The sequence below is a fragment of the Eleutherodactylus coqui genome, chromosome 1, assembly GCF_035609145.1.
Source record: "Eleutherodactylus coqui strain aEleCoq1 chromosome 1, aEleCoq1.hap1, whole genome shotgun sequence".
NCBI lineage: Eukaryota > Metazoa > Chordata > Amphibia > Anura > Eleutherodactylidae > Eleutherodactylus > Eleutherodactylus coqui.
Window position 1 is genome coordinate 371,364,511 of NC_089837.1, and position 19,298 is coordinate 371,383,808.

Below are 19,298 nucleotides of genomic sequence, written 5' to 3' on the forward strand. Positions count from 1 at the left end.
GCTGGACAAATTGATTTGTTTTCAGTTTTTTCCCACCAAAAGGCAGCACTGCGTATATTCAATGAACATGAGAAGTTTAATAACTGTGCTGTGTCCCTGCTTATGTGTCACAGAACGTGAGGGTAGCAGAGTTATTATAACTCTGGCAGAGCAGGTATTTTTTTCCCCAATTAAGGAAAGCAAATGGCGAAGCCAGCAGTAAAGCGTAGCTGGGTGCGTATGATTTAGCAATGTTTTTCACGCAGCTCACACGTGTCCACAGGCGTTAGGACGGACAGAGGCTGGACAAATTGATTTGTTTTCAGTTTTTTCCCACCAAAAGGCAGCACTGCGTATATTCAATGAACATGAGAAGTTTAATAACTGTGCTGTGTCCCTGCTTATGTGTCACAGAACGTGAGGGTAGCAGAGTTATTATAACTCTGGCAGAGCAGGTATTTTTTTTCCCAATTAAGGAAAGCAAATGGCGAAGCCAGCAGTAAAGCGTAGCTGGGTGCGTATGATTTAGCAATGTTTTTCACGCAGCTCACACGTGTCCACAGGCGTTAGGACGGACAGAGGCTGGACAAATTGATTTGTTTTCAGTTTTTTCCCACCAAAAGGCAGCACTGCGTATATTCTATGAATAATAACTGTGTTGTGGCCCTGCCTATACAATTCTTTCCCTGCAGTATCAATGGAGGGTGGAATGCTCTGCAGAGGCGATTTTGAGAAGCCCAAAAAAAATGCAGCACAGCCAACAGCAGCCTGGACAGTACTGCACACGGATAAATATGGCCCTAGAAAGGACCGTTGAGGTTCTTGAAGGCTACACTCACTCCTAACACTCTCCCTGCCTATGCAGCACTTCTGTCCCTAATGCCAGGTGCAACGGTCTGCAGAGGCGATTTTGAGAAAAAAAAAAATGCCACTGCTAACAGCAGCCAACACACAGCTATCAGTGGCCCTAATAAGGACCTTTGGGGGGTCTTGAAGCCTACACTAACTACCAATTCTTTCCCTACAGCAGCTCCGGTATAAACAGCACTGTCCCTCATCTAACTCACACCGCATCTGAGGCGAGCCGCGGGAGGGGCCGACTTTTATATTAGGCGAACACCTGATCTCCCCAGCCACTCACAGCAGGGGGGTGGTATAGGGCTTAAACGTTGCAGGGGGAAGTTGTAATGCCTTCCCTGTCTTTCAATTGGCCAGAAAAGCGCGCAAACGTCTCAGGGAAGGAAGTGAAAGTAACCAGAACACCGCATGGTGTTCGTTACGAATAACGAACATCCCGAACACCCTAATATTCGCACGAATATCAAGCTCGGACGAACGCGTTCGCTCATCTCTAGTTACAAGTGTTTTGCAAGTACATTAGCTTCTAATATATCTCCATGAAGTAGGATAAACTATTTATCTATTAGTTCTTTTAGACTGTCTGGAACTGGAATGTATATTAATATTAAGTACTGGCATGTATTATTAATAGCTTTTGATCCCAGGGATGTTTATCATTTTATTGTACCACTCAGGAATATTTTATCATATGTATTTTTGTGTTTAAGTCACATTTGGATCTGTTACTAGCTGACTAATAAGAACCATGTGTTTTCCAGCACTTGCAGAATCATACTACATAATCAGGTTGGAGTGTATTTGTTTGTGTTCTATGCAGTACCAAGACAACTGATAATCCATAAAGCCATAATTTTCAACAGCCAGAGATATCATTAAATCTAGTTTTAAATCTAAACAACCAATTCCTAATAATTTGTAATCTGTAAGTGTCACAAAACACATATAATATGAATGGACTCTATGATTCTTTTAGTCCCCTGTCTAAAGCAATGTAATGATGTCATATGATGGTTCTAAATAGATATTGTAACGATCACCCATCTTCTGGGCTGCCATCTAACATCTCCCAACTTTGAACAAAGTTTTGCCTGTTCTGGCATGTGAGTTACAAAACAAACATTTGTCAGTTGGCTTCTAACAGAGGACATGTTTGGTCATTTAACCCAAATCTGTTAACATCTTTATGAAGGGTTGTAAAAGTCTCCTTAGGGACAAGAGATGAGCGAGTATACTCGCTAAGGGCAATTGCTCGATCGAGCATTGCCCTTAGCGAGTACCTGCCCGCTCGGGAGCAAAGATTCGGCTGCCGGCGGCGGGCGGGGAGGTGCGGGGGAGAGCAGGGAGGAACGGAAGGAAGATCTCTCTCTCCCTCTCTCCCCCCCCCCACTCCCCCCTGCTGACTGCCGCAACTCACCTGTCACCCCACCGGCAGCCGAACCTTTTCTCCCGATCGGGTAGATACTCGTTAAGGACAATGCTCGATTGAGCAATTGTCCTTAGCGAATATGGTCGCTCATCTCTATTAGGGACCTTTCACACAGGACAGAATATTCTGCCACAGTGTCACAGTCTATGCCCTCCTACAGAATATTCAGCACCAAAATCTATGCTGTTAACTGGCAAATGTTAATGCGGAATTGAAATAGCAGAATTCTATTGGCCATTCCACATCACAATCCACAGTTAGCCACATGGATTCCATCACATTCCGCAAGTTATGGTGCTTGTAGGACAGAGAACAGGGAGTCCAGGGATGTGTTTTTTTTATACTTACCCAGCTCCTCCTTCCAGCGCTGTCACCAGTGGAAGTCAGCGTTTGGTCAGTTGGTATTATTCTTTTTTTTCAGTGCACATCACTCCCATCTGCTAGCTGTGGGTCAATAGGGAAATCACCCATCTTCTGGGCTGCCATATAATACCCCAGACCTTGCACAAAATGCTCTACAAAGTGTGTTTTTTGCATTGCATTCTTTTACTTGTTTTTGTATCCAGCATCTTTGAATAATCTTCTGTACAGAACGTGAAAGACACTAGTAAAAAATATGTGAATATAAAATCATCACCCAAAAAAGGCTTGTATAAAAGGCATGTACTAGTAAAAAAAAGTTGCTTTTTTAATGTGATTTTTTTTCTTTTTGGAGGAGTGGTGGGGGGAGTTCACCAAAAAGAATGTGTGAAGGAAGCATTTAACAATCTTATGGCAAAATGTTGACTTTCATCATTGGCAAGCCAGTTTATTTGGTGTCCTCCTATAATACATTGTTCTTTTCCAGAAATATCACCATTCTAGTCCATCTGCGTTGTTTGATATTAGCAACTCATTACCATTTAAGCGAATGCAGCTGCGTTGAAATATCAGTCATAGCCAATGAACAATGATTGGCTGTATTTCTGGAAAAAAAGAAAGCTGATCCATTTTACTTATGCCAGCTAGCTCCTTCATGCCTTCTGAGGTCAACGGTTCGTCTCCCACACAATACAGTTTTGTCGCATTGCACTCTTATTCCTTTTATACAACTCAATTGAAGGCCTTGTTCGGAGTCTGAGATGCACATCTGGCATCAAATGCCAGATGAAATGTAGTGCAGCATACTGCACTATTTTGTCAGGAAAATTGCTGGGCGTATGCCGGAAGTCGGACAGACCCTATTAGAATAAGTGGGGTCTAGCTGTCACCATTCATGTTAGCATATGTACGATCCATCTTCCAGTAGTTTTGTTGTTCAGCTCCAATTAAAGAGTCAAACAATGGAAGTAAAAGTGCTGATGTGAAAGAGGCCCCACAGTTGTTAAGGACTGTTTCTAATATAGCACTAGGACTTGCCTGTAAATACTGTTATCCTTCTATGGGTATTTACCTTTTATATACTAGTTAATTTAGTATATTATAATCAAATTCCGCAGCTGTTTCATGATGGGAAGTGTATGGCAGTGTTCTTGTAGACAGCACAGTCCATAGTAGAGTTGGCTCCACCACTCGTCCAGTTGTATGCCTTTCTGGAAATGATCTTCAGATGTTGAAAAATGTTCCTTATTATATCCTCTCTAAGGAAAATCATATTCTGGTACTGTTTACTAAAAATTCACATGAGAATACAAAACATGCAAATTATATAGTTTCATAGTACCTGAGGTCCTTGGCAACAATGATGAGCATAATTACACCATGACACATGTGCACGTGGCATTTCTAAAGCTCAGTATAATAGTATTTGTGTGTTCTAAAAGCAAATTGGCATCAGTTTAACTGCATTTTCCATCATTATGTGCATACATAATCGAGCCAATGAGTCTTCTGGCTTTGGCTCAACAAAGTGCATGAAAAACTACAAAAAACGTCTTTTTTCCATAAAAACTTGTGTGTGAAAGCATTCTATAAATGTGAGAAGTATGGGATGCAAATGTGAAGCACTTGTCTGTATATTTTACATGAAAGAAGAACAGTAATCCGTCTATTCATTAATTAGTAAACACAAATAACGGGTGATTCATACAAAAACACACTTGAGAAAATAATCTGTAACAAATCAATGCTGTGTATTTCCAGGATTTGGCATAAAGTGTATTGTCGACGTCAACTTTTTTCTTTTTATTGAAGTACTAAAAAAATCTCAAGTCTGGGATTTCCAGATATTAAAGGGGTTGTCCCGCGGCAGCAAGTGGGTCTATACACTTCTGTATGGCCATATTAATGCACTTTGTAATGTACATTGTGCATTAATTATGAGCCATACAGAAGTTATAAGAAGTTTTTCACTTACCTGCTCCGTTGCTGGCGTCCTCGTTCCCATGGAGCCGACTAATTTTCGCCGTCTAATGGCCAAATTAGCCGCACTTGCACAGTCCGGGTCTTCTTCTGTTCTCAATGGGGCTCCGTGTAGCTCTGTGTAGCTCCGCTCCGTCACGTGCCGATTCCAGCCAATCAGGAGGCTGGAATCGGCAATGGACCGCACAGAAGCCCTGCGGTCCACGGAGGGAGAAGATGCCGGCGGCCATCTTCAGCAGGTAAGTAAGAAGTCACCGGAGCGCGGGGATTCAGGTAAGCACTCTCCGGTGTTCTTTTTTAACCCCTGCATCGGGGTTGTCTCGCGCCGAACGGGGGGGGGGGGGGGGGGGGTTGAAAAAAAAAAACCCGTTTTGGCGCGGGACAACCCCTTTAATCTTAAAAAGTACCTAGACTTTCAGGGCTCATTCAGACGAACGTAATTTTCATGCTGCTAGCAGTGCAAAAAGATCACTGCTAGCAGCACTGTAAAGATGGCTACTTTAAGTAGCCCGTTTACACGATCGCAGGTGCAGGCTTCACACTTTCCAGCTCACAATAGGAGCTAATGGAAAGTCCTGCGCAGCGACCTGCACTCACATGTTCTATTTTTGTTAGATGCGCGCCTAACATTCTCTCATATGAACACTTCTATAGGAACCTATTGGTTCGTCTGAACAAACCCTCACCTTCAGAGCACCTTCAGTAGAGAGTGGGTTTAAATCTTAGAAATGATTTGATATATATTTATTTTAAAAAACATTTTTTGGTTCATTGATGAGGTTAGTGAAAGTTTTGCAATACGTTATGCTTCCCTCAAAAATAGTGCCAATAAAAGTTACAGCTTGCCATGCAAAACACAAGCCCTGTCGACAGAAAAATAAAAAAGTTATGTCTTTTGAAAAGTGGAGATGAAAATCCCCCAAAAATCATTGCATGCCCCAAAATAGGCTATGTCACTAAGAGGTTAAAATCTCAGGATTTTCTATAGGCAATTCTATGGCAGAAAGTCTCCAGCATATATGTTACATGTTCTACAGCGACAGAACTGCTAGATGATTGGAAACATATAATTAAAGACATTTCCAATCCACAGGTTAGGGGATTCCACCACTGGAACCCCAGCGATCCTGAGATTGGGGCACCCAAATGCACCTTGTGAATGGAGCAGCGGTGCGCCTGCATGGCTGACATTTCAATAAACTTCTAAGGGACAGAGGGTGATTGCCGAGTGTGTCGATATGTCAGTGTGGAACCCTAACACAACATACAAGTGCTCTACACTAACTAACCTAATTAGAATAACACAGTAATTTAATGGAATATTCAAATTAGAAATATGATCAACAAATAAACATGAGCTTCACCTTTCACAGATTGTACTATACTCATGGAAAAAGATCCCCATAGTATAAACAATAGGCTTGTAATATTTGGCTCCAATGAGGGTAATTTCCACTTATCAGTTTGCTTTTTCTCAGCCGTGAAAACACCATATAAATGTTTGCAGGAGAATGCTGGCAAATGTTTAATACACTTATTTACCTAACACATCCTTCCAGGGTAATACCGAGTATGATTCACAATGGCACTAATGTTTTTGACAGTAAATTGAAGTACAGGCAGTCTGAAGGCTTTTCCTTTGGATTATAGGTTAGCCCTGTCCATCGAGCGGGGTGTTCTGATCACATGGATCATATTTTATTAGAGGAAATTTGTCCAATTTGTTTGAATACAGTAATCCCATAATCATGCAATCTGAACATAGAAGCCAAGGCATGCCAAAAAGTAGATTTTAGATAACTTTAGAATTTACAAGTACATTTTCTGCTCACCACTAGTAGTGGAAAAATCTGCCAGACTTTTTTTTTTACCATACAGTACACTGTACATTTCAGGACTTTACATACAAAGTAACCTGAAATACATACAGTAGAATCGCTGTCTAATTACATATGGCTAAAGTTAGGATGTAACGGTTACTACTTTTGATAATACATGTAGGAGAAATAACATTGAATTTGATGTGTGGCTATTAACTAGAGATGAGTGAGCGCGCTCAGATAATGCAGTTACTCGAGCGAGCATGGCTCTTCTCAAGTAACTGCATTCTTGTCCGTGCAGGCTCGGGGGGGGGGGGACGGGGGTGAGTGGCAAAGGGTAGCGGGGGGGGGGAGAGAGAGAGATCTCTCTCACTCTCTCCCCCCCCCCCCGCTCCCACACGCTTCCCCCCCCCCCCCGACAAGAATGCAGTTACTCGAATAGAGCGATACTCGCTCAAGTAACTGCATTATCCGAGCATGCTCGCTCATCTCTACTATTAACCTAACCATTGTGCAATGACTACTATATGATTTCATCATACATTCCCTAATCTAGCAGTTTTCCAATATGTCAGCTACCACATACTATCCATTAATATAGGTTATTTTATTTTAGCTTGAAGTGTATTAATCTACTGTATATGCTATATGGCACTACAATATGTGCTTAAATTATCACTTTGCTACATACTATGGTTTTTTGCCATGTTAGTTTTTATGTATCTTACATGAAAAACACCAAACCATGACTAGATCATATCCACATAAGCATAAGGGGTGTACCACCGCCAAATAGTGTGAAGATCATATCCGTATGAGCTTAAGAGGAGCACCAGCACCAAAAAAGTGTCAAGATCCACTGAAAGGGAACCTATCATGTCCCCACAGAACCATAAACTAAGTAATGTATCTGTAATGTATGAGTAATACTCCAGTGGTGTCCCCTCTGAAGTTGGCACATGCCATGAAAATCTGACTTTTTTCAGGTTCTCATGTGTGTTCTCTCCCATAGACCTCTATGAAAAGAGTCAGATTTCTGTGCAGTACGTAGACTTCAGTAGTTGAGAGCACTGAATCATGGGATTGGGTGAGTATAAAAATGCACCACCTGGCTCCCTGTCACGTCCCCTAACTGCACCATAACTTAGTCTAGTGTGGGGATGTGACGGGTTTCTTTTAAGATAAGTACCACCATTAAATACTGACAAGATCATTACCACAAATAAATCATATTTCCATTACCTGCCCCTCTTGGAGACCATCTTTTTATAGTGTAAAAAGTAAAACTGTTACAAGGATGATAGTTATACTTTCAGGGCCTTTTTTCACGGGCCAATGATTATTGAGATTCTTGCTGATGCAGCGTCTGAGGAGCAGGCCCTCAGCTGAGGAAACAGCGGGGTAGAGAAATATCTTGTCACAGGGCTCTACCATCTCCTCCCTAAGGGTGGCTTGGGACCCGACCTCATTATTAACAGGGGCAGATTACAAATGGTAACTGTGGTTACCTGCAGTCCTGCTTTTCACTCGTGATGCCAACGTTCCATCCTCTGTGGTGAATCTTTTAGGTGGAGTAAAGTAGTTCCCGCACACAGAGTGTCTTTTCTGAACAAGAATCGGGAGCGTTCCGTTCTGTCCATTTACTTAAACAATGATAACAATAATAAAGGAGTTCTTACAGTGGTGAAGCAGGGAGGATTTACAGTGTATTTGTACATCCACAGTCGTAGCTATCTGCAGGAACTCACTCTCCTGGTAATTTTCTCTCCTGTCAGTCACTCACTGGCTTTCTCGCTCTCTGGCGGTTTCTCTATTTCTGTGGACGCACGCGGTTCTTGCGCGGTTTTCCTGGGTCTGGGCTCATACACGCTTTGTAGCTAGTCATGATGGGGAGTGTCTTGGAAAGGATAGGCCCAAACAGGAACAGCAAACCACTTCCGGCCTCCTCCATGTCTCTCTTCCTTTAATAGCTCTCCTCTCTGGAACTCAATAGCTTCTTTTTTCTGAGGCTGCAACCCCTAGAACTCTCTGGAACTACTGGGCTCACACGTGACCACTCTTTTATACGACACAGAGGACAAAATAATACATTTTCCAGACATGACCAGACATTAACCCATTCATAACTGCAAACATCCAATAGACATAAAGCTGATTCATTCCACATACAAGACAGTGCACAAGACAAACATAAAACATGTCATTTTAGGTGCTGGAGGGGACCTCTAACTCTGGGCCACTATATTGGCTCACGGGAATTTAACCATCATTGAGTATAAATATACGCTGGGCAAACGATAAAGGAATTTGTTTGCTTCTACATTCGTTTGCTTCTTCATTCTGGGCTCGTCGTTTAGTTTCTGCAGCCATAAGGACTGAACAATGATCAGCCCATGTAAACAGGCTGCCATTCACCAATGAGCAAAGGCCATTTCCATTCACTGAGCAATCATCGCTCCTGTGTGAAAGCACATTGTATGATGACCACTATGCTATGACTTTATATTTTGTATCATGCAATGTGAATAATTCATTTTATGTGAAATACTAAATTCACTATTATTTATAATTCCCATGATATGACATATGCTATGGCTTTAGGCTTCCTGTTCACGCAGCGATATTTCAGTGCTTTAGGCCGCCTGCAGATGGGCGGCTCAGATCTGGCGGCAAGAATTCTCGCCACGGGACCCGACCTAAGCGCCTGCAGGGACCAGCGCGTACTCACCCGTGCCCGCGGCTCTGGCTGTTTGATGTGCAGGCTTGCCAGGCAGCCGGCTCATGCACAGACCGGAGCCGGCGGCAGGTGAGTGACGTTTCTGTGCGGGGCTCTGCGAGCTCTGCACAGAAATAGAGCATGCCGCAGTTTGTTTGCCGCGCGAGACCAAACTGCAGCTGTCTGCATAGGATTGCATTTGTTAACGCAATCCTATGTAGGCTTGCAGCGGCGGAAATCCCGCTCGTGTGCCGGCGCCCTTACCCGCAGCAATAATCCACACGCAGGTAAGGCAATGAATGCTTTCCATAGGAAATCTATGGAAAGCGCAGCCCGATGTACAAGAGCGGAAAATCCCGATAAGTTTCCGTTCGCATATAAAAATCGCGGCATGCTGTGATTTTCCGCAATAAAGCTATCATAATGATAGGTTCATTGCGGAAAATCACGTGGAAAATTGCAGTGACATTAGTGATCCCCTGCAGCGGCAATTCTCAGTGGTATATTGCAACGCCCCTGGGACAGCCGGCCTTATTGTGTCCGTGTACATCTCACCCAGACACTTGGCCTGGATGACGCAAGGATCTAGTCCATAGCTTCCTTGTGGGTCTCAGGGAGCTCAGCTGCAAGCACTGAGCTCATTACTGGGACATAAAAGACTGCAAGGCCATGCAGTCGTGATCAGAACCTAGAAGTGAGAGCTATTACTATCGGTTCCTGATCAAAGTTTTCTGCGAGCCAGCCTTGGTTGAGAGGAATGTAGGGCATAGCTGGCGCCTTGCTGAGTTACGGCGTATTTTGTCTTCTATTTTGTCCTAAAGCTCAAGAGCCGCCAGTGGCTGCTTATTCTTTGTGTTACATTGTTTTAGTGCTGGAAGCAAGAAAGATAAAAGCACCTTGAACTTTTATCTGAATTAAGTGAGCCTCTGTGAAGTCGCGGACCCCACCCCCTATGCACACATGGCTATAACAGATATACAATTGGCTAAAGTTAATTGATGAGAATGATAAAACCAGGAGTGTTATTCTCTATGGTCTCACAAATGTATGAATATCAAAAGGGCATTCCTAACTTTTAACTCAGGTTGATTAGCATAGGGTAAAGTGCAGCTCAATCAAATACATTTCTTAGAAATTGCTCAGCCAGCATGAAAGAAGCCCAAATCTTGCTCTAAGCCCTTGCTCTAACAGTAAATTCATCAGCATACCTTTCTGTCTAGAAATAGCCAAGCGACCATTTGGGATGGTATGCTTAATATTATCAGGTAAAATAAACAGACTGGAGTCAATGTCGACATGCTTAATAAATGTCTTACATATGGACACACAAACTAGTTATAGATCCTATCTTGGGAGCACAAGAAGACCAAGTGGGGTTAAAAATCAATGAAATATAAAGCAGGCATTTATCAATACCCTGTTAAATAAAAACAGCTGTGCCTGCACTACAGAGAACAGTGCAGGAACAGCTGGAGCGCCCTCTTCTGCTAGGCACTTAGGTGAAGACAGATTTCTCTGCCCCATCTTCACTTAGCTGCATAGCTGAAGAGGGATTTTGTGCAAAAAAATGTACAGAATTCGCTGATAAAACTTAATGCAAAAATGCTTAGAATCACCTGTTTTGTAATAAAAAAAAGTGTAGTTACTCTTTAGATAAAGCAAATAAAGTAAAAAACACTACATATGGTAAGCTTTTAATGGGAACTAAGAGTGAGTTCAAGGCATTGCTTTGTTTCCTACTGTCTTCACTCTGTAGTATATGTCTCCTCTTGACGCTTATGATAAAAGTGTCAGGGGTTCTCCAGATTTTATTTTTCAAATGGAAAATTAAAAAGTCAAAGCTCTTGGAAAGTGGAAATGAAAAAAATCCTAAAATTACTGCATTGCTAACTACCAAACTAAGTCAAATTCTTAAACATAAGAAGCCCAAGGAAAGGCATTCCTTTCTTAATATTGTAGCAGTCTGTTGTCTTTTGTCTTTGAAGGGAATATTTTGCGTGTCCAATTTTATACAGTGTGTTCATAATGCTTATGCCAATAGAAAAGGAAACACAGAGTCCAGGTAGAGGACTCTCACATAGGCCCTGCACTATTCTTACAGTTGTACCAGGCTGGTTATCCACCAACCCAGCTGGTAGTGGAGCAAATGACCATTTACTAGAAAAAACGCAGATTTTCCATGAGCATTTGCACATAGTAAATTTGCAATGGATTATGGTATCAGTCATGTGGATAAGATAATAAAAGTCACATTCTTTTTTGGAATTGGGTTGTACATTGGAGACTCTAATGACTAGTGAGCTGTGATGATTGGGGATTGTTTATAGTACTTGTGTATGCTGTGATGACTGATAGGGTGTGTATAATAAATTAGGGGTTTGATGATTGGTTGTGGGCATAGTACATGGGGGGGCTGTAATGACTGGGAGGGTACAGTGGATTGGGTTGCTGTTTTTCCTGGACAAAATAGCATAGCATGCTGCATATGCTGTTGGGGGCTTTGTGCTGGATCCGTGCTGCTCATGTCACCGGCCATAGTAAAACTTGCCATTCACTAAAAATCTGTAGAAATGTTTTATATATATATATATACACATCTTTGTATTACAGGTAAGAACAAACTGTTACAATTTGTATATGTTTGTATATGTTATATGAAATTAATATCTTTGCCATTGTGTGAGAGCTGTGTGCTATAATGATTCTTGTACAATGCATTCTCATATTTATTGTCCTTTTTTCCCTGCAGTAAAGAAACTAAATATGAAGGCCCATATTAACATCACGGGTGACACACTTATAATGAAATTTCACCGGCCAAATCAAAATATCAAGCTGGAAGGTTTTATCCTAGGATATGGCAGCAACTACTTCACAAACCAGTATATCCAATGGCCAGAAAATGGGAAGTCATATATAACAGATGTCGGTAAGTCTCAAATCTGTAAATTCATTAAAAAGAATTAGGCTGTATTTACATGAAACTCACACTTGTAAAATTGCGATTGTCTATCTGAGCGCAATGTGATTTGGGTGATTTTCTTTTCTTTTTTTTCACAAGTACCCTCAACAGGTTTGCTCACATGATGTGCTGATGCACAGAAAGCACCATGTGTGCATGTACTGAATGCCTGCATAGTTCATTTTCCTCAATCTACTGGTCTAGAAAACTGACACGCTTATCACTATCAACACTGTTGATTCTATGATTCGGACTCCATTCCTTAACTCCTTAATGCTCCAGAACGTACGTTTTCATCATGGAGGTACAGAGTTTGTATGGAGGAGTATCGGGGGGTCGATCCAGCTCCATACAATGCGGGTGCCAGCATTTCTTACAGCTAACACCTGCCCGTAGCAATGCCAATCAGTACTGCTGCTGTTAAAAAAAAAAGACATAAAGATGGATATGGTTTAGGTGAGGAAAATAGTTTTTCCATCATGTTACATAGTTTAATTTCCAGTTTTATGACCCTGCTCTATAAAGCATTATTATTAGAGTTGAGCGAAGTACTCTGCCGAGCTTGATGCTCGTTCGAGTATTAGCATACTCGATGGTGCTCGTTACTCGAACGAGCATCACGCCGTGTTCGACCCCGCCCCAGTTTTTGGCTCTTCCCCACTGTGACATGCCTGTTTTGGCCCCTCCCCCCTGCGATGCAGCGTGCGTATCAATGGCAAATTATTTGGCTGGCAGGGAGAGAGAAAGGGAGAGAGAGAGAGCATGAACCAAGAAGAAAAAAAAAGCTCGGGACCCGGCGTCCCTCATACAAAAAAGCTCGAGTCTCCCATTGTAATCAACGGTGTTCGTTACTTGAGTAGAGCTCTCAAATTTTCTGAAAAGCTCAACTGGAATAACGCGGACCCGAGCATTTGGGTGCTCGCTCATCTCTTTTTATTATGTCATGGGATTGTCACATCCGTCTTGGTAGTAGCAAATCATTTTTCCTGCTGTAAATATTGCTAGGGCTGGCACAGCCTCTACAGAACTGTGGCTTGGTCAGTTGTTTAGTTTCTAGAAGATCGTTAGAATTTTTTTTTATGAATTTGTCCTCCTGGAACGATGGAAGACTGCAGTAGCTATGAACATTCTTGCTCCCTTTGAATGTTATATATTTTGCACTATTAAGTACATTTGGACTAGAAAGTTTGCATTTAAAGTTATATATTATATTGTATAATGTCAGGTAAATAAGAATCTTATAAAACATGTTAGATTCCTTAATCACGGTCTTGTATGGAAAAGCTAGTGCATTAGAAGTATTGAAATCAAAGAGGGCTGATACAATCTAATTCTAGGTGCCATTTGATAAATTGAGGGGAGCGCCTCATGAGCCATATTTTGTTTTAATACTGGTCTTCGATTTCTGTATCAGGCATAATCTCGCTAAATACACATATACATTGAAATTTGTCTGAATGCGTTAAATATATATGTTGGTCTGGACTGGCCATGTAACTCATGCTAGAGTGCGAGAAGGGAGAACCTCCTAACGTGAAGATGACTTTAGTATTGACACCTTTTATAGAGTTGCCAAAACTTCATCTCTCAGAACACCATTAATTCTCCATTACATACTGCAGATTCAAGGTGCTTGAAACATTCTTGAAAGGCTGTCAGTGTTGAGAAGATGAAAGAAGGGTTTAGGACAGCACTCCAAGAATGTGTATACATGTATTATATGTAGATATTATATTTTCCCTTAATTCCTTTAGAACTTTGTACCAACCTGGAGCATTAGGTTCTTTTATAATTTATTTTCCTTGCATTTTACAACCAAGGTACCAGCGTACCCTGGGCTTTTCCTTGATGCGCTCCCTGTCTGTACTGAGTTATACGGGGATTAGGTGGTGAAGTGGATTAGTGCCAGAATACACTGAAGGCAAACTAGGACTAGTGGTGTGGCGGCCTGTTTTTTTTTATGGGAGGCTCACACCAGGTAAGTCCACATTATAATTTACATATAATATGTGTATACACATTCTTGAAACGCTGTCCTAAACTCTTCTTTTATATATCTCTACATGTACGGATCCTGTTTTGAGAACTCCGGTCCTGTTTTCTGAATCTAGCAAAGCGGAATGCAAAAGCTGAGAAATGAATAGCTCACTCTTCCCAGGAGGATTGTAAAATCCCTTCATAATGACCTTCGAAACAATTTGAATAATTTAATCATAACTCTACCTAACCGTTTTGAAAATTCTTGCAAATGGCAACATTCTGATACACATACTGTTTACATATCCACCCCATCCAAATATCAGGTGGAAGCCTGTATGGAGACATTATGGTGTCACACCCTGGATTGGTTATTTTTAACTGTATCTAAAGATAACAATTTAGCTCCAAGAGGCCCGTTGATCCCCATCCAGTCAGCATTTCCCAGTGACCCCTTCTTCTCAGGATTTAATGTTAAGTGCTTTCTTTCTCAAACTCAATACTTGACAAATTGATTAAAAATGGAAAATTAGCTTAGCAAAGAGATCCTAATGCTCATTCCATCAGCATATCCATAAAACCTCTTAATCCACCTACCTTCCCATACAATATCCCGCCAAGCAGTCAAGTCCCCATTCAGGATTAATAATACCACAATTACCTACCAGATCACCTATAATCACAACAAACAACCATCCCCCTGTATCTGCTATACCTACCATCCAGCTCATTTCATTTCTAGAACAAAGCACGGACCCCCCCTTCTCCTCAAATCAGTTCAAATCTCATCCAACAACATATCTATTTTCTGCACTTCCACTGAGACCCGTGTTTAAAATCAACTCAGCAACCAAAACACCAGTACTAGTACGAACCAAAATCACACAATTCTACAAACCTGTCATACCCATTTTGGAATGTATGACATGCTTTGGAATGTTAGATTTGCCTAGGGTCTTAGCACTGGTAAAGTCTTTTGGAACTTGTTGTGGCAATTGACGGCATAATGTCCCGAACCACCAGAGACATAAATTCTCCGTACGGCACCTTTCCTTCTCTTCTAGGGAAAGGGGTTTGCAGATAACGTCAATTTTCATTGGCTCAGGAACTGTTTTGGTTCCTTGCTGGGGGTTAAATGCTGGTTGGCTAAAAGAGTAGGCAGGATGGTTTACAAAAATGCACAGCTTCTCCTTTTTTCATTCTTAGTCTCTGATCAATACAAATGCATAATCGAATAAAGTCCTTCAAATTGTCAGGGATTCCCACTCTGGCAAGTTCATCTTTTACTTGCACTGATAATCCTCATCAGAATTGACTCTTCTGAGCAGCTAGGTTCCATGTGGTGTCAATCACCCAGCGACGAAATTCTGCTGTGTATTCGGCAACAGAGGTTATGTAATCTACCTTCTGCTACGGCACAGCAATTTGGGTCATCAAAAACTTGATTCATAGCAGTAATAAAGATATCAAGACTATGGAGGAGGTTACTGTTGGTTTCCATGTACGGCAAGACCGCTGCAAGTGCCTCATCTGTGAGAAGTTTGACGATAAACAATACCTTCTTTCTGCCACTAGTAAATGGAGTAGGATTTATCTGGTTAAGAAATCCTCGATATTGATGATGATCTCCACCAAATTTTGCTGGCAGTGGCATGTGGACATCTGAACTTGCATTGTGCACCTCCAAGAGTTGCCTCTGTAACCCATCTATTTCTCTTTGTAAATCCTCCACTTTTCTCTGGTAGGTGGCACAGAACTCCTGGAGCTCAGCTACCTCTTTACTCAGGGTGGTCACAATGGACTTGTTAGGCCTCTGGACTTACTGTGCTAACCAACCAGACCTGGCTTTTAGACAAGATCTAGTATGGCTGGCAGCTGACTCCAGTGGTCAGAGGTACTAAAGCAGGGAAAACTCAGATGGGTAACTTGCCCTTAGCTAAGCAGGAAGATGGGAAGGCCCCTCCCTGTAAGCAGGGTAGGCGTTTTGATAAGAACGGCCCTGCACTGGATCCTTGAGGCAGACTATCCCTGACAGGAAAGAGGGATTGTCTACACAAAGTACAGAACAGGACTGACTACCACAGATAACAGGAATGATGCACAGACTGGAGAGAAATGGACACATGCACACAGGCTAAAGCATAAGGCAAAGAACATACAAAATAAACAGATACAGATACCGGCTCAAAAGACAGAACAGTCTAAAGACGGGCGACCTAGATGTGCTGGGTGTTTGAAACAAACGCACATCAATTCTGAGGCAAAGAGAAAGGGTCCCCAGCTCACATAGAAGTATAGTTCCTATTTAAGCTGCAGCTGGGCTGTGAGCACTGAGAGGGGATAACTCCCTCATTGCTGGTAGAAAATAGAACAGAGTTGATTCAAACAGAGGAAGCAGAGCGATTCCCGTGTCTGCCTGGAATAGCACAATGCTACTATTTTTTACAGTAGACCTATTTTGGAGAGAGTCCACAGCTTGTCGTTGTGAGACTAGCTACTCGAGCTCCCAACGTCCACCTAAAGACAGAGAACCTCATCTGGAACCGAACTGTCCATGGCTCGGTTCTTGACGTCAGTTGTGGGCAGGGGCACAGGTGGAGCTATTCGGTTGCTTGGGAGGAGTGAGATTGTCCGATTGTTGCTTACTATTAGGTGAGCGAAGAGGAGACAAAACATTATCATGACTGACTGAGGATCTCTGCATCACCTTTGCAGGAAACTGTAGCAATGAAGACCTCTCTGGCCAGAGGTTATGAGGCACTGAGGAGAGACAAACAGATAGCATTGGAAGCAGGCACTTACATTGGGAGGATAACCTCCAATATAACACCCTCCCAAAGCTCCAAACCAACGTGAGATTATGGAGACGAAGCCAGGGCAGGCCTAGCAACAGGGGAGTAGTGGATCTCAGAAGAACTAGCAAGGAAATTTTCTCTGAGTGGACAGGACCTACTTTCAGAACCAGCTGCTTTGTGACAAACTAGATGGTCTCAGAAAGGGTGCCTTCACTCACAGTTGTCACCACCAGGGGTCTTTCCAGACATTGGATAGGAATCTGGTAGTGGTCCACCAAGGCCTGATGAACAAAATTCCCTGCCTAACCAGAATCCAGACAGGCTGACATGGGGAACTGCGCACTGGAGACGGACAATGTCACAGGTAAATACAAACCTGGAGGATTTTGCGGAGGTACTCCTTCCTTTCAGATAATATCTCCAGTCGTCCGCAGGTAGTCTTCTGAAGATACAAGACCCTTAGTACTTTACTGGCTCCCTTTCACCCTCACCAAAGAAAGACCCAATCCCGTACTGCAATACATCCCACCTGGGGTGCATAGATTCATGGCTCATTCAGATGTAGAATACGAAACTGCAAATGCTATCTGAATATTTGCCATAACAGAAAGCAGGTTTTTATTCAAAATGAGAACAGAAATGACATTATAAGAGACTTTCTAAACTGTGATTCAAATTACATTGTATATTTGCTTGAATGCCCTTGTGGTTTAAAATATGTGTACCACACTATTAAACGCCCTCAGAACAATGACAAACAAACGTCACTCAAACATTACAAATGGCTTTTTGAACCACAGTGTCTCTAGACACTTTTTAAATAATCACAATAAAGATCCCTTCTTCATGTGTTTGGCCCCATTAGAAAAAAATACCCTATGGCGAATTCTCTAGACTACGCACTAAAGAGATGATTTGTAATTTTTGTCCAGATACTTTGTCTCCTAAGGGCTTGAATGAAGTATTTGAGTACATATACATATTGGCTCTACATTTCTCCTGTATTCTTCCTTTCCCTTTTTATGGCCACTTGGAACACAGCTTCTCCCCTTTTTTATGTTTTTATATATATATTTCTAAGTAATTTAAAAATTCAGCTTTTACCTTTTTATTTCTTAGTTTCTTAGCTACCAAAATGAAGAATATGTAATTCCCTCTTCGACAACTTTTTCTGGTCCAAGGGCCACATTGGCAGATTGTACCACTCCTATATACTGCACTCTGTGCTCTCAGTTTGGTGCTACACATAATGCCATGACAAGAAGACATGTGGCTCCTGGACTACAGATTGTGAATCCCTGATCTAAAATATTTAGATGCATTCTGTCTTTGTGTATCACCACCTAACAACAGGTTACTCACTGCAAAAGCATTGAAAATTAAAATCAGTGTTGATGGTTATTTGTTTTTGTGAATTTCTTTTCATTATAAGTAGCGTTGCTCGTCATGATTGGTCGAGTAATAAAATTGAATTAGATCATCCTGACCCAATTTTAAGCAAAAAATGGTTAGAAGTAGGAGTGTGTGTATTTTCTATGAATATGGCTCAGTTGATAGCACTCTTGCCTTTCAGTGCTGGGGTCCAAAGTTCAAATTTCAGCAAGGATAACCTCTGCATGGACATTAGAAAACTCATCCATTTGATGCCCTTGGTCGGATTTGAACCTGTAACTCCACACTATAAAGCAGTCACTATAAAGCAGTAATGCTAACAACTGAGCCACCATGCTTGTCCATTCCACTGTAAATGGGAAGAACATTAACAAGAATAAACACAAAGAGAACATAAAAACTCTTGTTGCCCTCGGTCAAATTTGAACCCAGAACTCCAGCAAAGCAAAGTATACTTGTTTGTTTAGCTCCAGAGCAAGAGAAGAGAAAAGCAGCAAGAATAAACGCAAAGAGAACTTTAAAAAACATTCAGATGTTGCCCTTGGTCAGATCTGAACCTACAGTTCCAGCAGTGCAAAAAACTGAGTCACCACACTTCTTTTTTTCCAGAGCAGGTGAAGATGGAAAAAAATAAGAAAAATAAACACACAGAGAACATAGAAATTCAATGCAGATATTGCCCATAATCTGCTGTGAACATAGAGCCCTGGGGCTAAAAAGCAACAGTACTAGCCACTGAGTTAGCAAGCTTCTTCCTTTTTTCTCATCGTACTTCTTCTCTGGAGGAGGAGAAAACAAAGAAGAAGAAGCCTTCTTATTCTCCTTTATCTTCTTTTTTCTCCCATTTTCCTTCTCTTATTTCTTATACTTTCTTTTTCTCTTATTACTCCTCCGTATTCTTCACTTTCTTCTTTTTCTCTCTCTCACCAGAGGAGGAGAAGGGAGAAGAAAGGAAGAAGAAGGAAAAGCAAGCATGGTGGCTCAACAATTTGCACTGTTGCCTTGCTGGAGTTTTAGGTTCAACTCTGTC

General features: G+C 41.8%; 1 protein-coding gene across 17 annotated transcripts in view; it reads left to right on the forward strand.

Annotated features, from left to right (window-relative positions):
- Window positions 1-19,298, forward strand: part of ABI3BP (ABI family member 3 binding protein) — a 292,204-nt gene that overhangs the window by 60,829 nt on the left and 212,077 nt on the right. For all 17 annotated transcript variants that reach the window (XM_066578216.1, XM_066578234.1, XM_066578294.1 and 14 more), the window contains exon 2: window positions 11,892-12,071. In XM_066578216.1, coding sequence (XP_066434313.1) covers window positions 11,892-12,071 — 180 coding nt within the window. The remainder of the gene's footprint in view (window positions 1-11,891; window positions 12,072-19,298) is intronic.